Source organism: Heptranchias perlo, unplaced genomic scaffold (genome assembly GCF_035084215.1).
Source record: "Heptranchias perlo isolate sHepPer1 unplaced genomic scaffold, sHepPer1.hap1 HAP1_SCAFFOLD_789, whole genome shotgun sequence".
NCBI classification, from domain to species: domain Eukaryota; kingdom Metazoa; phylum Chordata; class Chondrichthyes; order Hexanchiformes; family Hexanchidae; genus Heptranchias; species Heptranchias perlo.
Window position 1 is genome coordinate 53,977 of NW_027139823.1, and position 21,257 is coordinate 75,233.

At 55.4% G+C, this 21,257-nt stretch overlaps 1 protein-coding gene across 6 annotated transcripts in view; it reads left to right on the forward strand.

The window, feature by feature from the left end:
* The window catches only part of LOC137319264 (bromodomain-containing protein 3-like), a 28,892-nt gene extending 9,825 nt beyond the window's left edge, over nucleotides 1-19,067 (forward strand). For 2 of the 6 annotated variants that reach the window (XM_067981552.1, XM_067981556.1), the window contains 6 exons: nucleotides 607-843; nucleotides 3,569-3,870; nucleotides 5,546-5,844; nucleotides 8,494-8,592; nucleotides 13,000-13,128; nucleotides 18,418-19,067. In XM_067981552.1, coding sequence (XP_067837653.1) covers nucleotides 607-843; nucleotides 3,569-3,870; nucleotides 5,546-5,844; nucleotides 8,494-8,592; nucleotides 13,000-13,128; nucleotides 18,418-18,545 — 1,194 coding nt within the window. In that variant the 3' untranslated portion in view covers nucleotides 18,546-19,067. The remainder of the gene's footprint in view (nucleotides 1-606; nucleotides 844-3,568; nucleotides 3,871-5,545; nucleotides 5,845-8,493; nucleotides 8,593-12,999; nucleotides 13,129-18,417) is intronic. The other 4 variants (XM_067981553.1, XM_067981554.1, XM_067981555.1 and 1 more) reach the window with 4 other exon arrangements.
* The last annotated feature ends 2,190 nt before the right edge of the window (nucleotides 19,068-21,257 follow it).

The window sequence follows — 21,257 nt, forward strand, 5'->3', positions numbered from 1 at the left end:
TGGGAGGGGGAGGGAGGGCGGGCAGGACGGAGGGAGGGCGGGATGGGAGAGGGCGGGAGGGAGGGGCGGACGGAGGGAGGGAGAGGCTGGATGGGAGAGGGAGGAGGGGCGGAGGGCGGGCGGAGGGAGGGAGGGAGGGAGGGAGGGAGGGCGGGGCGGGAGGGCGGGCGGAGGGAGGGCTGGATGGGAGAGGGAGGGAGGGCGGTGCGGGGCGGAGGAAGGGAGGGAGGGAGGGACGGGCGGGAGGGCGGGGAGGGCTGGATGGGAGAGGGCGGGAGGGCTGGATGGGAGAGGGAGGGCGGGCGGAGGGAGGGAGGGGGAGGGCAGAGGGAGGGAGGGAGGGAGGGAGGGCGGCGAGCTTTAACGGCCATTTCTAGTTGTAATAATGAAGGTTGAGGTGACAAAGAATGTGTTAAACAGCAGCTCAGTTCCTGGAGCTCGGTTCCCAGCGACTGAGACTCCGTGTGATCTGCAGCAGGAATTCCAGCAATTTGCACATTTCATTGCAGAAAATATAGTTGAAAAGGCCGCGATCCTGTGGTGAAATGATGAGGTGAAACTTCCTTCACCGTCGGCTGATTGTTCACCTGTTTGGTTTTCTCTCAGGACGTGTTCGAAATGAGGTTTGCGAAGATGCCAGACGAGCCGGTTGATGCCTCCCCTCCCCCTCCACCTCCCCCGCCTCCCCCGATCGTGGCCAAGCCTAAAGCCTCCTCAAGCGACAGCAGCCAGGAAACCTCGTCCAACTCCAACAGCTCGGACTCTGAAGAGGAGCGAGCGAACCGCCTGGCGGAACTGCAGGAGCAGGTGGGTGTCGGCAACCCCTCCACTCAAAGGAACATGGTAGCTATCCGCACAATATCTTTACATTCTTCCTGCTTTATCTAACATTTCTTGTCCACGTGTAACAGCAGCGCTGACCACTGTCCCGAGGGGCTGCCAGAGGCCAGTAGCGCTGACCACTGTCCCGAGGGGCTGTCAGAGGCCAGCAGAGAGATTTATTTCAATAGAACTACTGCAGATTAACGGCTTCGGTGGAAAGGATTGTCAAACTCAACGTCATAGGGGGCCGCTCCGCCACAGAGCCCGGGCCGCTCCGCCACAGAGCCCGGGCCGCTCCGCCACAGAGCCCGGGCCGCTCCGCCACAGAGCCCGGGCCGCTCCGCCACAGAGCCCGGGCCGCTCCGCCACAGAGCCCGGGGCCGCTCCGCCACAGAGCCCGGGCCGCTCCGCCACCGAGCCCGGGCCGCTCCGCCACCGAGCCCGGGCCGCTCCGCCACCGAGGCGGGGGGAGGCCGGGCCGCTCCGCCACCGAGCCCGGGCCGCTCCGCCACCGAGCCCGGGCCGCTCCGCCACCGAGCCCGGGCCGCTCCGCCACCGAGCCCGGGCCGCTCCGCCACCGAGCCCGGGCCGCTCCGCCACCGAGGCCCGGGCCGCTCCGCACCGAGCCGGGCCGCTCCGCCCACCGAGCCCCGGGCCGCTCCGCGACAGAGCCCGGGCCGCTCCGCCACCGAGCCCGGGCCGCTCCGCCACCGAGCCCGGGCCGCTCCGCCACCGAGCCCGGGCCGCTCCGCCACCGAGCCCGGGCCGCTCCGCGACAGAGCCCGGGCCGCTCCGCCACCGAGCCCGGGCCGCTCCGCCAGCGAGCCGGGGCCGCTCCGCCAGCGAGCCGGGGCCGCTCCGCCAGCGAGCCGGGGCCGCTCCGCCAGCGAGCCGGGGCCGCTCCGCGAGGAACATGTGACTTTGAACCGATTTTTCCTCACCTCTGTTGTAGACTCATTGATAGAGATCGATTATTCTGATTAGGCATTGACTCGATTATCGTCATATCAGTGAGTACCCATGTGGGAGAAGGGGAACCAGACAGGCCTCGGGGCTGCCTTTGTCTAGGAATTCCTGCGTTCCAGATGAGTTTGTTTATTTTTAGTCCCTCTCCCCGCTCCCACTAATTTTCTTCTCCTGAAGGCGTTGACTCTTACTGGGGTCCACAGGCACTGGCTCCCCACCAGCGCCTCACCCAAGGGCCCATGTGTGAGTCTGGACAGTGACTGTGGGCAGGCTCATCAAATGGGGAAGGCTCTGCCTACCCCAGCCCTCTCCTCATCCAAGATCCGTACATGGACTGGAACGGTGATCAGGAGCAGGACCCTGACCCTAACACAGGGGCATTGAGTGACACCATGATTAACCCAGCACACTGTGGCTCAGTAGCAGGTTGGGTCAGTCACCCCTGTCAGCCATTAGGGAATGGCTGAAGGGAAGACTCGCATTTATATAGCACCTTTCACCACCCCTCAGGATGTCCCAATGTACTTTTTAAAGTGTAGTCACTGTAGGAAACATGGCAGCCAATTTGCGAACAGCAAGATCCCACAAACAACAATGTGATGAAGACCAGATAATCTGTTTTAGTGATGTTTAAAGATAAATATTGTCCAGGACATTGGGGAGAACTCCACTCATTTTCTTCAAAATAGCGTCATGGGATCTTTTACATCCACCTGAGAGGGCAGGCGGGGCCTCAGTTTAACGTCTCATCTGAAAGACGGCACCTCCAACAGTGCAGCACTCCCTCAGCACTGACCCTCCGTTGGTGCAGCGCTCCCTCAGTACTGACCCTCCGACAGTGCGGCGCTCCCTCAGTACTGACCCTCCGACAGTGCGGCGCTCCCTCAGTACTGACCCTCCGACAGCGCAGCGCTCCCTCAGTACTGACCCTCCGACAGCGCAGAGCTCCCTCAGTACTGACCCTCCGACAGCGCGGCGCTCCCCGCAGTACTGACCCTCCGACAGTGCAGCACTCCCTCAGTACTGACCCTCCGACAGCGCGGCGCTCCCTCAGTACTGACCCTCCGACAGTGCGGCGCTCCCTCAGTACTGACCCTCCGACAGCGCAGAGCTCCCTCAGTACTGACCCTCCGACAGCGCGGCGCTCCCTCAGTACTGACCCTCCGACAGCGCGGCGCTCCCTCAGTACTGACCCTCCGACAGTGCGGCGCTCCCTCAGTACTGACCCTCCGACAGTGCGGCGCTCCCTCAGTACTGACCCTCCGACAGTGCGGCGCTCCCTCAGTACTGACCCTCCGACAGTGCGGCGCTCCCTCAGTACTGACCCTCCGACAGCGCGGCGCTCCCTCAGTACTGACCCTCCGACAGCGCAGCGCTCCCCTCAGTACTGACCCTCCGACAGCGCAGCGCTCCCTCAGTACTGACCCTCCGACAGCGCGGCGCTCCCTCAGTACTGACCCTCCGACAGCGCAGCGCTCCCTCAGTACTGACCCTCCGACAGCGCAGCGCTCCCTCAGTACTGCACTGGGAGTGTCGGCCTGGATTATGGGCTCAAGTCTCTGGAGTGGGGCTTGAACCCATGACCTTTGACTCATAGGGGGAGAGTGCTACCCACTGAGCCAAACCTGACTCTTGGTGCAACTGATTTATGTTTTCAAACGGGGAGATGGTGAGCTGACTGACATATTCTCGCCCGTGAAGTTCTTAGCTCAGTACCAGTGTAAAAGCTGCAGGATTTCCTCGATAATTTTGATTTTAATTGTACTTGTCCTCTCCTCAGCTGAAAGCCGTTCATGAGCAGCTGGCAGCATTGTCTCAGGCTCCAGTCAGCAAACCAAAGAAGAAGAAGGAGAAGGAGAAGGAAAAAGAGAAGGAGAAGGAGAAGGAAAAAGAGAAAGAGAAGGAGAAGGAGAAGGAAAAAGAGAAAGAAAAGGAGAAGGAAAAAGAGAAAGAGAAGGAGAAAGAGAAGAAGGAGAAAAAAAAGAAGGAAAAACACAAAGTGAAGGCAGAGGAGAAGAAGGGGAAGTCCTCGCAGACGGCCAAACAATCACAGTCGAAGAAGCACGGCAGCAAGAGGCCCAGGTACAGACCCCAAAACAATGGCTCAATCAGCAGTGATTGTGGAGACGGAAACTGGAAGTGGGGAAGTGTTAAATCTATAAATAGAGGCACAGGATACGAAAGCAAGGAAGTTAAGCTGAATTTTATAAATCACTGGTTCGGCCCCAGCTGGAGTATTGTGTTCAATTCTGGGCACCACATTTTAGGAAAGATGTGAAGGCCTTAGAGAGGGTGCAGAGGAGATTTACTAGAATGGTTCCAGGGATGAGGGACTTCAGTTATGTGGAGAGACTGGAGAAGCTGGGATTGTTCTCCTTAGAGCAGAGAAGGTTAAGGGGGAAATTTAAAATCATGAAGGGTTTTGATAGAGTAAATAAGGAGAAACTGTTTCCAGTGGCAGGAGGGTCGGTAACCGGAGGACACAGATTTAAGGTAATTGACAAAAGAACCAGAGGGGAGATGAGATTTTTTACGCAGCGAGTTGTTCTGATCTGGAATGCGCTGCCTGAAAGGGCGGTGGAAGCAGATTCAATAATAACTTTCAAAAGGGAATTGGATAAATACTCGAAGGGGAAACATTGCAGGGCTCTGGGGAAAGAGCAGGGAATGGGACTAATTGAATAGCTCTTTCAAAGAGCCAGCACAGGCACAATGGGCCGAATGGCCTCCTTCTGTGCTGTAACATTCTCTGAAATCAATTCTCCTCGATGGAGGGGGGTTTGGGGTTGTGACATTTCACACCTGACTACGAGAGGAATCTCAACCTGACGTGAACTTGTCGCCCACGACATTGCATGGCCCCAACACGCCCGTGAGTCGAGGGCGTAACACGGTGGGGGGGTGGGAGTGGTGGTCCCACAAGGTGTGAGGGGATCGTAGCAATTCCCTGCGGGAGAATGTTCCGGTGAGTCTCTTGTAAAAAAGGGAGACTGTGCTGTCACCGAGAGGAAAGATGAGAGGAGTGGAGCCCACGGGAGGGGAGGGGAGGGGAGCCCACGGGAGGGGAGGGGAGGGGAGTGGAGCCCACGGGAGGGGAGGGGAGCCCACGGGAGGGGAGGGGAGGGGAGCCCACGGGAGGGGAGGGGAGGGGAGAGGAGTGGAGCCCACGGGAGGGGAGGGGAGGGGAGTGGAGCCCAGGGGAGGGGAGGGGAGTGGAGCCCACGGGAGGGGAGGGGAGGGGAGTGGAGCCCACGGGAGGGGAGGGGAGCCCACGGGAGGGGAGGGGAGGGGACGAAGCATCGTCTCTGCCACAGTCGGAGAGAGAGTGGGAATTTCCTGTCTGAGCAGTGATGTGTAACGGGCCAATGTTTAATCAGACGGGGTTTTAAGCAGAAGTATTTATAGAAACAGAAAAAGGCCCATTTAGACCCAACAAACTAATCCTTCCTCACAGAGCAACTGCAGATTCCTCAACCCCACCTTCTCACCATCTATCCCTAGCCTTTAATTTGTTCTATCTCCAGAAACACATCTAATTTTCTCCAGACCCCATGAAGTCTTATCAACTTCACTGTCCATCTCTGGGAACATATCCCACAATTCAGTGGCCCCCTTGAGTGATAAAATTCCCCCCGACCTCCGTTCTTACTCTTAAAGTCTTCATTTTTAATTTTTGTCCTCGGAGACGCGGCTCTCCGTGAATACACGTTCCTTCTCCTTTTGGTGCAGAATATTTCTGTCATTTCCTTGTACTCAGGCCCCTGAAGAAGATGGCGAAGCAAACCGCAGCGGCGCAGGTTTGCGACTCTGACGAGGAGGAGGAGGCTCAGCCGATGTCCTACGACGAGAAACGGCAGCTCAGCCTCGACATCAACAAGCTGCCAGGTGAAAAACTGGGCCGTGTGGTTCACATTATTCAGTCGAGGGAACCTTCTCTCAGGGACTCCAACCCCGACGAGATTGAAATAGACTTTGAAACGCTGAAGCCCACGACTCTGCGAGAGCTGGAGCGATATGTCAAATCATGTTTACAGAAAAAGCAAAGGAAACCATACAGTAAGTGTGAATGTTTGGGGCTTGTAATATTACGATGGATTGTCAGAGTTTGGGGCTTGTAATATCACACATGGGTCATGCACTTTTGGGAATCATAATATCACGATGCTCATTATGTGTTTGGGGCTTGTAATATTACAATGGGTCATATGAGTTTGGGGTTTGTAATATTTTGATGGATTGTGTGTGTTTGGCGCTTGTAATATTACGATGGGTTGTGTGAGTTTGGGGCTTGTAATATTATGATGGGTTGTGTGTTTGGGGCTTGTAATATTATGATGGGTTGTGTGTTTGGGGCTTGTAATATTATGATGGGTTGTGTGTTTGGGGCTTGTAATATTATGATGGATTGTGTGTTTGGGGCTTGTAATATTATGATGGGTTGTGTGTTTGGGGCTTGTAATATTATGATGGGTTGTGTGTTTGGGGCTTGTAATATGGGGATTGTGAGTTTGATTTGCATGATTTGGGTTTTACATTCATTCTCCCCACCCCCCCCCCTTCTGAAAGGGTCGGGGAGAATCCCGAACCGTGCCCAGTCCCCGTGTTTCATGTGTCTCCTTAACTGAGAGTGGCAATGCACTATTCGACTTTGGGAGACATCACAGAGCCCCATCCTGTTCTCACCCACCATTTTAACAGACTGGATAACGATCAGGGCCGGGAGTGCTGACCCAGAGGGCACTCAGACCAATTACAGCTCCGCAACCCACTCGGCACAGACCGGAGACAGAAGTCGGCCTTTCCTGCCCTGTGTGGGATTGATATCGTTCCAGGCGGTGCACTGGGAAACAGAGCCACAGGGCAGAGGACAGTCGATTGGAGTCTCACAACCAACTTAAGGAAAAAGTTATCGAACCTGCTTTGAGTCTATGGTCACTGTTCCTGTCTCAGTTAATACTCGCAAGGCGAGTGTTGATCAAAGTAATCAGGAAACAATTGCGTAGTAAAGGTTCCCAAGGTTTATTTTCACTCCCTGCTGGCTTTGATCAGACTCCTCAGGTATTTTTCCCGGGTCAGTCTGCGGAGCGCAGTCCATTTTATGGCCATAAGGGGGCACCGGATGGTAAACAGCTCCTGGTCAGACAGGAGGTTCAAACCCCCTCCCCCCTGGCCAGTGTCCTCTCTCCCCCCCCCCCCCCCGGTCAGTGTCCTCTTCCCCCCCCCCCCCCCCTTGGCCAGTGTCCTCCTCCTCCCCCCCTCGGCCAGTGTCCTCCTCCTCCCCCCCCGGCCAGTGTCCTCCCTCCCCCCCCCCCCCACCGGCCGGTGTCCTCCACCTCCCCCCCCCCCCCCCCCCGGCCAGTGTCCTCCTCCTCCCCCCCCCCCGGCCAGTGTCCTCCTCCTCCCCCCCCCCCCGGCCAGTGTCCTCCTCCTCCCCCCCCCCCCGGCCAGTGTCCTCCTCCTCCCCCCCCCCCCGGCCAGTGTCCTCCTCCCCCCCCCGGCCAGTGTCCCCCTCCCCCCCCCGGCCAGTGTCCTCCTCCTCCCCCCCCGGCCAGTGTCCCCCTCCCCCCCCCCCGGCCAGTGTCCTCCTCCTCCCCCCCCGGCCAGTGTCCGCCTCCCCCCCCCCGGCCAGTGTCCTCCTCCTCCCCCCCCAGCCAGTGTCCTCCTCCCCCCCCCTCGGCCAGTGTCCTCCTCCTCCCCCCCAGCCAGTGTCCTCCCCCCCCCCCCCCCCCCCCCCGGCCAGTGTCCCTCCCCCCCCCCCCCCCCCCCCGGCCGGTGTCCTCTACCTCCCGCCCCCCCCCGGCCAGTGTCCTCCACCTCCTCCCCCCCCCGGCCTGTGTCCTCTACCTCCCCGCCCCCCCGGCCGGTGTCCTCCACCTCCCCCCGACCCATCTCCTCCCCCCCCCCTCCCCCCGTCCCGTGTCCTCCACCTCCCCCCGACCCATCTCCCCTCTCTTTCTTCCTCCCGGCCCATTTCTCCTCTCCCCCGCCACAGCCCACCTCCCCTCCCCCCTCTCTTCCCCCTCCCCCCAACCCCGGCCCGTCTCTCTCCCCTTCTCCACCCTCCCCCCTCTCCACCCTCTCCCCTCTCCACCCTCTCCCCTCTCCACCCTCCCCCCTCTCCACCCTCCCCCCTCTCCACCCTCCCCCCTCTCCACCCTCTCCCCTCTCCACCCTCCCCCCTCCACCCCCCCTCTCTGTCTCTCTTCCCCCCTCCGTCCCACTAATGTCCCTTTAGGGAAGGAAACCTGCCGTCCTTACCCAGTCTGGGCCTATATGTGACTCCAGTCCTACACCAATGTCGTTGACTCTGAACTGTCCTGTGATTGGCCTCTCAAACCCTTCAGTTGTAACAAACCAGAAGGGCAACTGGGGACGGGCAGTAAATGCCAGCCTTGCCAGCGCCGCCCACCTCCCGAGAATGAATGATATTTTTTTGTTTTGTGTGTGATGGTTCTGGCATCGTATTCTGTACTGCGTGGGCTGGTGATACTGGTGGAGATTCACGTCCTGTGACACCCGGGTCCTTCTTCCTGCTCCGCAGCCTTGGGCATGCAGCCTGCGTGTTGGACACACGGGTAACGTTACGTGACCTGTGTTAGACGACACCTGCCAGGCGTGGACTCATCCGCCACTGCATCTGGATCTGCTTGTAATCTATTTTTCTCATCTAAGGTCCTTATCTTTGTTTCAACCACAAACTTGCAGATAGCTTCCCTGACTCCTTCATTGGTAGAGATGGTGAAGAGCAGCAGGCCCAACACCGATCCCTGTGGGACTCCACTAGTAACCGGCCCCCGTTACCAGGTATACAATGTCAACCGGGTTACCAGCTCCATCAACCTAGTAACTTCCTCCAAAAAAAAAAAACCAACCATGTTACTGAGACTTCACTTCCTTTCCCAGAAGCCGTGTTGAGGACCTCCGATAACCCCTGTCCAGTCAGTCAGATGGCGAGTCGCGAATAATCCCTTCGAGGAACTGGCCGCCCTCTGTCAATATTGACACTCCGTGGGGCTGCCTCTGGACCAGGGAACAATCCCAGATCCCACCAGACTCATAAAATACCCGGGCAAGGGGGCTCCCATTACATTCAGTCCCAACCCACCAGGAACTTCAAATCTATTCGTCCTGTGTCCAGTGTTCAGGTGTCGGCCGGGGCTCAGTGAGGAGGAACTCTCGCCTCTGGGTCAGAAGGTCGTGGGTTCAAGTCCCCACTCCAGAGACTTGAGCCCATAATCCAGGCTGAGGGAGCACTGCACTGTCGGAGGGTCAGTGCTGAGGGAGCGCTGCACTGTCGGAGGGTCAGTGCTGAGGGAGCGCTGCACTGTCGGAGGGTCAGTGCTGAGGGAGCGCTGCACTGTCGGAGGGTCAGTGCTGAGGGAGCGCTGCACTGTCGGAGGGTCAGGACTGAGGGAGCGCTGCACTGTCGGAGGGTCAGTACTGAGGGAGCACTGCACTGTCGGAGGGTCAGTGCTGAGGGAGTGCTGCACTGTCGGAGGGTCAGTACTGAGGGAGCGCTGCACTGTCGGAGGGTCAGTACTGAGGGAGCACTGCACTGTCGGAGGGTCAGTGCTGAGGGAGCGCTGCACTGTCGGAGGGTCAGTGCTGAGGGAGCGCTGCACTGTCGGAGGGTCAGGACTGAGGGAGCGCTGCACTGTCGGAGGGTCAGGACTGAGGGAGCGCTGCACTGTCGGAGGGTCAGTACTGAGGGAACGCTGCACTGTCGGAGGGTCAGTACTGAGGGAGCGCTGCACTGTCGGAGGGTCGGTGCTGAGGGAGCGCTGCACTGTCGGAGGGTCGGTACTGAGGGAGCGCTGCACTGTCGGAGGGTCGGTACTGAGGGAGCGCCGCACTGTCGGAGGGTCAGTACTGAGGGAGCGCTGCACTGTCGGAGGGTCAGTACTGAGGGAGCGCTGCACTGTCAGAGGTACCGTCCTTCGCATGAGACTTAAGCCGAGGCCCCGTCTGCCCCCTCAGGTGGATGAGAAAGATCGTACGGCCACTATTTCGAAGAAGATCGGGGAGTTCTCCCCGGTGTCCTGGGGCCAATATTTATCCCTCAACCAACATCACTAAAATAGATGGTCATTTATCACATTGCTGTTTGTGGGATCTTGCTGTGCGCAAATTGGCAGCTGCATTTCCTACATTACAACAGTGACTACACTTCAAAAAGCACTTCATTGACTGTAAAGTGTTTTGGGGCACCCTGAGGCCATGAAAGGCGCTATAGAAATGGGCGTCTTTCTTTTTCAAGTCTATTTCCGTGCATCTGATGTATTTTGTACACGCTGGGTTCACCTGACCTGGAACCAGAAATTTACCAGCAACTGCAATTGCTCATTACTTGGTCAAGAATAGTTACCTGGATTTCGACCTTACAGTACAGCGAGTTTTAGAGCAATGGCCTGAAAGGGCCAGTCCAGGTTAGCGGCTAAACCCCATGACAGGGCCGCCTGTGAGAAATGCCACAGGGGGTCTGCTGGTAAATTAATTTTCAAAATACGGTTTCCTAGGTTACACGTTGCAGTCCTGTCAGTGTCATTCACGGTGTTAAAATTCTCTGGGATTCTTAAACATTAACGCTGCTCCATGTTAATTGAGTTTTTAATCCATCTCACTATTATAATTTCATATCTCCAATCATTTTGTTTCCAATTTTTCTTCTTGATACTCCCACTCCGCTTCAGAAGGCACCGACTCTCACTGGGGTACGGGTCCCATAGACACTGACTCTCACTGGGGTACGGGTTCCACAGACACCGACTCTCACTGGGGTACGGGTCCCACAGACACTGACTCTCACTGGGGTACGGGTTCCACAGACACTGACTCTCACTGGGGTACGGGTCCCACAGACATCGACTCTCACTGGGGTACGGGTCCCACAGACACCGACTCTCACTGGGGTACGGGTCCCACAGACACCGACTCTCACTGGGGTACGGGTCCCACAGACACCGACTCTCACTGGGGTACGGGTCCCACAGACACCGACTCTCACTGGGGTACGGGTCCCACAGACACCGACTCTCACTGGGGTACGGGTCCCACAGACACTGACTCTCACTGGGGTGCGGGTCCCACAGACACTGACTCTCACTGGGGTACGGGTCCCACAGACACTGACTCTCACTGGGGTACGGGTCCCACGGACACCGACTCTCACTGGGCTACGGGTCCCACGGACACCGACTCTCACTGGGGTACGGGTCCCACGGACACCGACTCTCACTGGGGTACGGGTCCCACAGACACTGACTCTCACTGGGGTACGGGTCCCACAGACACTGACTCTCACTGGGGTACGGGTTCCACAGACACTGACTCTCACTGGGGTACGGGTCCCACAGACACTGACTCTCACTGGGGTACGGGTTCCACAGACACTGACTCTCACTGGGGTACGGGTCCCACAGACACTGACTCTCACTGGGGTACGGGTCCCACAGACACTGACTGCCCATTCTTCATGTGAGCGTGAATAAGTGTGAGCAGGTGGTTTATGGGAGTGATGATAGCAGAGCCTGGGAGGGGGGGGTGGGGGGAGGGGGCTTACTGATTGGGATCAGGGGCTGGGCTGCAGGCTGTTTTCCTTTGCCCCTCTCTATAACCCAGGGCAGTCTGGCCAATTGAACAAATTTTGTTGCTCATTTTCTGATGCCTTCTGCATTTGTAATTCGGCATGTTTTTTCTGGTTTGTATTTGGGTTGTGGGCCGTGTACGAGTGACTGCCTTGCTTAGGCCCCTTCAATAGTGGCATTAACATTAAACCAGACAATGTGGACTCGACTCGGTGATTTCACAACAGTCCGGCGTTAATGGTCATCTATTGGGTGCTCACAACAATTTACCAGGTTTATTGAGTTTTTCTTGGTGAGATAAAAAGAGAGTCTGATGCAGTGATTGTGGGACTGACACGGGGGGGTTTGAGAGTTCAAACCCCCCCGTGTCAGTCCCACAATCACTGCATCAGACTCTCTTTTTATCCGTCAAGTGTGGTGTTAGTTAAGGTGAAAAATATTAGAAGAATTCACTGCTCTCTGAATTGTTCCATTCATCCCCACCAAAACAACCAGAACAGGCATACCTGGCGGCACTCCCTCAGCACTGACCCTCCGACAGCGCGGCGCTCCCTCGGCGCTGACCCTCCGACAGCGCGGCGCTCCCTCGGCGCTGACCCTCCGACAGCGCGGCGCTCCCTCGGCGCTGACCCTCCGACAGCGCGGCGCTCCCTCGGCGCTGACCCTCCGACAGCGCGGCGCTCCCTCGGCGCTGACCCTCCGACAGCGCGGCGCTCCCTCGGCGCTGACCCTCCGACAGCGCGGCGCTCCCTCGGCGCTGACCCTCCGACAGCGCGGCGCTCCCTCGGCGCTGACCCTCCGACAGCGCGGCGCTCCCTCGGCGCTGACCCTCCGACAGCGCGGCGCTCCCTCGGCGCTGACCCTCCGACAGCGCGGCGCTCCCTCGGCGCTGACCCTCCGACAGCGCGGCGCTCCCTCGGCGCTGACCCTCCGACAGCGCGGCGCTCCCTCGGCGCTGACCCTCCGACAGCGCGGCGCTCCCTCGGCGCTGACCCTCCGACAGCGCGGCGCTCCCTCGGCGCTGACCCTCCGACAGCGCGGCGCTCCCTCGGCGCTGACCCTCCGACAGCGCGGCGCTCCCTCGGCGCTGACCCTCCGACAGCGCGGCGCTCCCTCGGCGCTGACCCTCCGACAGCGCGGCGCTCCCTCGGCGCTGACCCTCCGACAGCGCGGCGCTCCCTCGGCGCTGACCCTCCGACAGCGCGGCGCTCCCTCGGCGCTGACCCTCCGACAGCGCGGCGCTCCCTCGGCGCTGACCCTCCGACAGCGCGGCGCTCCCTCGGCGCTGACCCTCCGACAGCGCGGCGCTCCCTCGGCGCTGACCCTCCGACAGCGCGGCGCTCCCTCGGCGCTGACCCTCCGACAGCGCGGCGCTCCCTCGGCGCTGACCCTCCGACAGCGCGGCGCTCCCTCGGCGCTGACCCTCCGACAGCGCGGCGCTGGGAGTGTCGGCCTGAATTATTTGCTCAAGTCTCTGGAGTGGGTCTCGAACCCACGACCTTCTCATTCAGCTGAAAGGAAGAATTCTATTTTGTAAAAAAGCAGATTGTGCACTGTCCTGGTTAATGAGATTACTAGTTTCATTTTTGGACCAGTTTTATTTAACCATTTACTTGTTTTAATTTAGCAGCACCATCGAAAAAGAGCGCGGGTAAAACAAAGGAGGAGCTGGCTCTGGAGAAGAAGAAGGATCTGGAAAAACGATTGCAGGACATGAGTGGGCAGCTTAATCACAGCAAGAAACCCAACAAGAAAGGTCAGCACTCCAGCCCCTGCCGGGGAGGGACACTGGCATCGGGTCACCAACAGTTTTGTTGGGTCAGGGTATCGAGGGATATGGGGCAAAGGCAGGTAAATGGAGTTGAGGTACAGATCAGACATGGTCTATTTAAATGGCGGAACAGGCACGAGGGGCAGAATGGCCTCCTTCTGTTCCTATGTTTCCAATACCAGCTGAAAGATTTGCCGAGCAGTGACGAAGCTGCTCTAAAGATTTGTGGAGTGGAGGGAGGGTGAGTGGATTCTCCGATTCCCCGTTTCGCTCCTCAGCGGCGGGGGGGTCCGGGCGGGCGGGCGGTAGGGTCCGGGCGGGGGGGGGGTGCGGGCGGGTGGGCGGTGGGGTCCGGGCGGGCGGTGGGGTCCGGGCGGGAGGGGGGTGCGGGCGGGCGGTGGGGTCCGGGCGGGGGGGGTGCGGGCGGGGCGTGGGCTGCGGGCAGGGGGTGCGGGCGGGCGGGCGGTGGGGTCCGGGCCGGCGGGGGCTGCGGGCAGGGGGTGCGGGCGGGCGGGCGGTGGGGTCCGGGCGGGAGGGGGTGCGGGCGGGGGGTGAGTTACTGGGAAGAGTCCAGGATGGGGAACAATCGGGGGACCAGGCAGCTCGCTCACACACCCTGGTGGCCGGTCCATGAATAGCAACAGCCAGTCGTCTTGTAACGGTCAGGATTTGTGTGGCTGAGGAGATGGGGTGAAATTAAAGGGGAATGTCCTCCTGATTGCCCCATGCCCTCTACCCCAGCCCGAGGGCTTCAATTGTTGGTTTCCTGGCTGCGTCCTCCTGTACTGCCCCTCATTCCAATACCTTTCCCCTGGTTATGGCAGTCCCTTTACTGACCCTGAATTCTCCACCCCCCACCCCTCCCCCCCCAAAACTTGCGGAGGGTGTATCTCCGCTTAACCCCGATTCTCTTGCTCCACCTCACCGATCGTTATAACAGACCATTAGAAACAGGTGGGGGTGGGGAGGGGAGCTTGGCTGTGATACTTCCACAGCTGAATATCCTGCCAGTCACTGCCTGGCCTCTCGCAAGAAGAGTGGTCCCTTGTTGAGCTACCAGGTGGTGCCCAGCATTTGTGGGTCCCGTATTCCAGCGAAAGACCTGTCCCCAAAGTGATTTCTAACATAAGAACATAAGAAATAGAAACAAGAGTCGGCCACACGGCCCCCTCGAGCCTGCTCCGCCATTCAATCAGATCATGGCCGATCTTCGACCTCAACTCCACTTTCCCGCCCGATCCCCATATCCCTTGATTCCCCAGAGTCCAAAAATCTAACGATCTCAGTCTTGAATATACTCAATGACTGAGCATCCACAGCCCTCTGGGGTAGAGAATTCCAAAGATTCACAACCCTCGGAGTGAAGAAATTCCTCCTCATCTCAGTTTTAAATGTCCGACCCCTTATCCTGAGACTATTCCCCCTAGTTCAAGACTCTCCAGTCAGGGGAAACATCCTCTCAGCATCTACCCTGTCAAACCCCCTCAGAATCTTCTATGTTTCAATGAGGTCACCTCTCATTCTTCTCAACTCCAGAGAGTATCGGCCCATTCTACTCAACCTCTCCTCATAGGACAATCCTCTCATCCCAGGAATCAATCTAGTGAACCTTTGTTGCACCGCCTCTAAGGCAAGTATATCCTTCCTTAGATAAGGAGACCAAAACTGTACACAGTACTCCAGGTGAGGTCTCACCAAAGCCCTGTACAATTGTAGTAAGATTTCCTTACTCTTATACTCCAACTCCCTTGCAATAAAAGCCAACATGCCATTTGCCTTCCTAATTGCTTGCTGTACCTGCATGCTAACTTTTTGTGTTTCTTGTACGAGGACACCCAAATCTCTTTGAACACCAACATTTAATAGTTTCTCACCATTTAAAAAAATTTTGTTTTTCTATTTTTCCTACCAAAGTGAATAACCTCACATTTCCCCACATTATACTCCATCTGCCACCTTTTTGCCCACTCACTTAACCTGTCTATATCCCTTTGCAGACTCTTTGTGTCCTCCTCACAGCTTACTTTCCCACCTAGCTTTGCATCGTCAGCAAACTTGGATACATTACACCCGGTCCCTTCATCTAAGTCATTAATATAGATTGTAAATAGCTGAGGCCCAAGCACTGATCCTTGCGGCACCCCACTAGTTACAGCCTGACACCCTGAGAATGACCCGTTTATCCCTACTCTCTGTTTTCTGTCCGTTAACCAATCCTCTATCCATGCTAATATTTTACCCCCAACCCCATGAGCCCTTATCTTGTGTAACAACCTTTTATGTGGCACCTTATCGAATGCCTTTTGAAAATCCAAATATACTCCATCCACTGGTTCCCCTTTATCTACCCTGCTAGTTACATCCTCAAAAAACTGTAATAAATTTGATAAACACGATTTCCCTTTCATAAAACCATGTTGACTCTGCCTAATCATATTATGATTTTCTAAGTGTCCTGTTACCACTTCCTTGATAATGGATTCCAGCATTTTCCCGATGACTGTGTCAGACTAACTGGCCTGTAGTTCCCTGTTTTCTCTCTCCCTCCTTTCTTGAAAAGCGGGGTTACATTTGCTACCTTCCAATCCGCTGGGACCGTTCCAGAATCTAGGGAATTTTGGAAGATCAAAACCAATGAATTCACTATCTCTGCAGCCACCTCTTTTAGAACCCTCGGATGTAGGCCATCAGGTCCAGGGGATTTATCAGCTTTTAGACCCATTATTTTCTCCAGTACTTTTTCTTTACTGATATTAGTTGTTTTAAGTTCCTCACTCTCATTAGACCCTTGGTTTCCCACTATTTCTGGTATTTTTTGTGTCTTCTACTGTGAACAGATACAAAATATTTGTTTAATGTCTCTGCCATTTCCTTATTCCCCATTATAATTTCTCCTGTCTCAGCCTCTAAGGGGCCAATGTTTACGTTCGCTAATCTCTTCCTTTTTACATACTTGTAGAAGCTCTCACAATCTGTTTTGGTGTCCATACTTAAGAAAAGACATACTTGCTCTCGAGACAGTACAAAGAAGGTTCACTCGGTTAATCCCGGGGATGAGGGGGCGGACATGTGAGGAGAGGTTGAGTCGATTGGGACTCTACTCATTGGAGTTCAGAAGAATGAGAGGCGATCTTATTGAAACATATAAGATTGTGAAGGGGTTTGATCGGGTGGATGCAGTAAGGATGTTCCCAAGGATGGGTGAAGCTAGAACTAGGGGGCATAATCTTAGAATAAGGGGCTGCTCTTTCAAAACTGAGATGAGGAGAAACTTCTTCACTCAGAGGGTAGTAGGTCTGTGGAATTTGCTGCCCCAGGGTGCTGTGGAAGCTACATCATTAAATAAATTTAAAACAGAAATAGACAGTTTCCTCGAAGTAAAGGGAATTAGGGGTTATGGGGAGCGGGCAGGAAATTGGACATGAATTTAGATTTGAGGTTAGGATCAGATCAGCCATGATCTTATTGAATGGCGGAGCAGGCTCGAGGGGCCGATTGGCCTACTCCTGCTCCTATTTCTTATGTTCTTATGTTCTTATGTTTATATTTCTTGCTAGTTTACTTTCATATTCTATTTTCTACCTTTCTATCAATTTTTTGGTCATCCTTTGCTGGTTTCTAAAACTCTCCCAATCCTCAGGTTTACCACAATTCTTTGCAACGTTATAGGCCTCTTTTAATCTAATACTATCCTTAAACTCTTAGCCACAGATGGATCATTTTTCCCGTGGAGTTTTTATTTCTGAATGGAATGTCTATTCGTTGAGAATATTGAAATATTTCTTTAAATGTTTGCCATTGCTTATCTACCGTCAAACCCTTTAATCTAATTTCCCAATCTACCTTAGCCAACTCGCCCCTCATACCCATGTAATTGGCTTTATTTACGTTTAAGACTCTAGTTTCGGACTTAAGCATGTCACTCTTAAACTCAACATGAAATTCTATCATATTATGATCACTCTTCCCCAGAGGATCCTTTATTATGAGATTACTAATACACAATTACACAATATCTCATTACGCAATACAAGATCGAAAATAGCCTGTTCCCTGGTTGATTCCACAATGTATTGTTCTAGGAAACTGTCTCGAATGCATTCCATGAACTCGTTCTCCAGACTACCTTTGCCAATTTGATTTGCCTAGTCTATATGGAGATTAAAGTCCCCCATGATTATTGCATTACCTTTGTTACAAGCTCCTGTTATTTCTTGATACTCTGTCCAACGGTGTTGCTACTATTAGGGGGCCTATAAACTACTCCACCAGTGTTTTCTGCCCCTTGTTATTTCTTATCTCTTCCCAGACTGATTCTACTTCCTGATCTTCCGAGCCCAGATCCTTTCTCACCACTGTCCTTGTGTCATCCTTTATTATCAGGGCTACACCCCCTCAATTCCATTCTGCCTGACCTTTCTAAACGTTTCTGATGAGATGGCATTGAATACAAAAGCAAGGAAGTTATGCTAAACCTTTATAAAACACTGGTTAGGCCCCAGCTGGAATATTGTGTCCAATTCTGGGCACCGCACTTTAGGAAGGATGTGAAGGCCTTAGAGAGGGTGCAGAAGAGATTTACTAGAATGGTACCAGGGATGAGGGACTTTAGTTATGTGGAGAGACTGGAGAAGCTGGGATTGTTCTCCTTAGAGCAGAGAAGGTTAAGGGGAGATTTGATCGAGGTGTTCAAAATAATGAGGGGTTTTGATAGAGTAAATAAGGAGAAACTGTTTCCAGTGGCAGGAGGGTCGGTGACCAGAGGACACAGATTTAAGGTAATTGGCAAAAGAGCCAGAGGGGAGATGAGGAAACATTTTTTACACAGTGAGTTGTTCTGATCTGGAATGCGCTGCCTGAAAGGGCGGTGGAAGCAGATTCAGTAATAACTTTCAAAAGGGAATTGGATAAATACCGGAAAAGGGAAAATTTGCAGGGCCATGGGGAAAGAGCAGGGGAGTGGGACTAATTGGATAGCTCTTTCAAAGAGCCGGCACAGGCACGATGGGCCGAATGGCCTCCTTCTGTGCCGTAACATTGTATACCGCTGGGTCAAAATCCTGGAACTCCCTTCCTAACAGCACTGTGGGAGAACCTTCACCACACGGACTGCAGCGGTTCAAGAAGGCGGCTCACCACCACCTGAGGGGGTGACTGGGGAATGGGTAATAAATGCCGGCCTCGCTACCAACGCCCACGTCCCGAGAACGAATAATAAAAGCGTCTGTTGCTGTGTTCCTGGCTCTAAGCATCGGGTGTTTTTTTTCCCAACAGTGGAGAAGTCGGACCCGGGACAGGGAGGAGGTCCCTCCAGGCTCAGTGGAAGCAGCAGTTCATCCTCTGATTCGGGCAGCACCAGTTCCAGCGGGTCGAGCTCCTCCGACACCAGTGAATCCGAATAGACCTTGCAATCCGGGCTCTTGACGTACAGTTTATGCACCGAGGGCTCGCCCTGCTCCCCCGGCCTGCACAACCGGAACCTTACCTCACAGGCTGTTATGGTTGTGCTTTTTTTTTTAATGACACAACCTGAGGAGAGAGAACCTGCCAGGCACATCCCATCGAGGATCGTTCACCCAGCATACGACCGCACGAGTGAGTGTGACTGTGAGTGTGCCAGAGTGTGAGCGCGCGTGTGTGTGTGTGTGTGTGTGTGTGTGAGAGACCTAGAGTGTGCGTGCGTGTGTATATACCTAATTTATTCACATCCCGGACAAAGAAATGATCTCGGGACGAATGGGAGAAGGTGCCGTGCAGGATCCTGTTGAGTGGTGTGGCCTGTGACCTGAGAGATTGGACATCTCTCCCCTGTTTACACTGGTGGTGCACAGGCTGACCGCTTTCTGACACTTTGGGTGCTCTGTATTTACCTGTTTCCATCTGTACTGTTTCTTAAGGACTTTTGTCATTTTATTTTGGGTGATAGGAGGGATGGGAGGGGGAGGGGGGTCCATTGTACAGAGGAGGGGCTAAAAGTTTAGGGTTCAGGGGTTCAAAAAGGCAGTTTCAGATACCTCCACCCCCTTCAGAGATAAACAGGATGGATTGTGGGGGTGCTGTTTTAAGACTAAAAGAGACTTGAAAATCATGGTTATATTTTTACCTGCTCCATTTGTGGGCAACTGGGAGTGTCCTGTAAGTTGAACAGAACTTATCGAGTGTTTTTCATTTTTACCCTTTCAAACACTTCATTCTTTCAATCAGAGACGAGCAATGAAGCACAGCAATCCTGGAGCTGGAAGGTAATGTATTGGTGGATAATACTGAGATTGTGAGCTCCTGTCCCTCGGGTTACTGTCTGCGAGCTCCTCGCGCTCTCGCTCTCTCTCTCTCTCTCTCTCTCTCTCCATTACTGTCTGCGAGCTCCTCTCCCTCGGGTTACTGTCTGCGAGCTCCTCGCGCTCTCGCTCTCTCTCTCTCTCTCTCTCCGTTACTGTCTGCGAGCTCCTCTCCCTCGGGTTACTGTCTGCGAGCTCCTCGCGGTCTCGCTCTCTCTCCGTTACTGTCTGCGAGCTCCTCTCCCTCGGGTTATTGTCTGCGAGCTCCTCGCGCTCTCGCTGTCTCTCTCTCTCTCGGGTTACTGTCTGCGAGCTCCTCGCGCTCTCGCTGTCTCTCTCTCTCTCCATTACTGTCTGCGAGCTCCTCTCCCTCGGGTTACTGTCTGCGAGCTCCTCGCGCTCTCGCTCTCTCTCTCTCTCTCCATTACTGTCTGCGAGCTCCTCTCCCTCGGGTTACTGTCTGCGAGCTCCTCTCGCTCTCGCTCTCTCTCTCTCTCTCTCCGTTACTGTCTGCGAGCTCCTCGCGCTCTCGCTCTCTCTCTCTCTCTCTCCGTTACTGTCTGCGAGCTCCTCTCCCTCGGGTTACTGTCTGCGAGCTCCTCGCGCTCTCGCTCTCTCTCCGTTACTGTCTGCGAGCTCCTCTCCCTCGGGTTATTGTCTGCGAGCTCCTCGCGCTCTCGCTGTCTCTCTCTCTCTCGGGTTACTGTCTGCGAGCTCCTCGCGCTCTCGCTGTCTCTCTCTCTCTCCATTACTGTCTGCGAGCTCCTCTCCCTCGGGTTACTGTCTGCGAGCTCCTCGCGCTCTCGCTCTCTCTCTCTCTCTCCATTACTGTCTGCGAGCTCCTCTCCCTCGGGTTACTGTTTGCGAGCTCCTCTCGCTCTCGCTCTCTCTCTCTCTCTCTCCGTTACTGTCTGCGAGCTCCTCGCGCTCTCGCTGTCTCTCTCTCTCTCTCCATTACTGTCTGCGAGCTCCTCTCCCTCGGGTTACTGTCTGCGAGCTCCTCGCGCTCTCGCTCTCTCTCTCCGTTACTGTCTGCGAGCTCCTCTCGGGTTACTGTCTGCGAGCTCCTCTCCCTCCGGTTACTGTCTGCGAGCTCCTTTCTCTCTCTCTCTCTCTCTCTTACTGACTGCGAGCTCCTCTCTCGCTCCCTTACTGACTGCGAGCTCCTCTCTCTCTCTCTCTCTCCATTCCTGGCTGCGAGCTCCTCTCTCTCTCTCTCTCTCTCTGCATTCCTGACTGCGAGCTCCTCTCTCTCTCTCCATTCCTGGCTGCGAGCTCCTCTCTCTCTCTCTCTCTCTCTCTCCATTCCTGACTGCGAGCTCCTCTCTCTCTCTCTCTCTCCATTCCTGACTGCGAGCTTCTCTCTCTCTCTCTCTCTCTCTCCATTCCTGACTGCGAGCTCCTCTCTCTCTCTCTCCATTCTTGACTGCGAGCTCCTCTCTCTCTCTCTCCATTCCTGACTGCGAGCTCCTCTCTCTCTCTCTCCATTCCTGACTGCGAGCTCCTCTCTCTCTCTCTCCATTCCTGACTGCGAGCTCCTCTCTCTCTCTCCATTCCTGACTGCGAGCTCCTTTCTCTCTCTCCATTCCTGACTGCGAGCTCCTCTCTCTCTCTCCATTCCTGACTGCGAGCTCCTCTCTCTCTCCATTCCTGACTGCGAGCTCATCTCTCTCTCTCTCTCTCTCTCTCCATTCCTGACTGCGAGTTCCTCTCTCTCTCTCCATTCCTGACTGCGAGCTCCTCTCTCTCTCTCTCTCTCACACTGACTGCGAGCTCCTCTCTCTCTCTCTCTCTCTCTCCAGTCCTGACTGCGAGCTCCTCTCTCTCTCTCTTGCT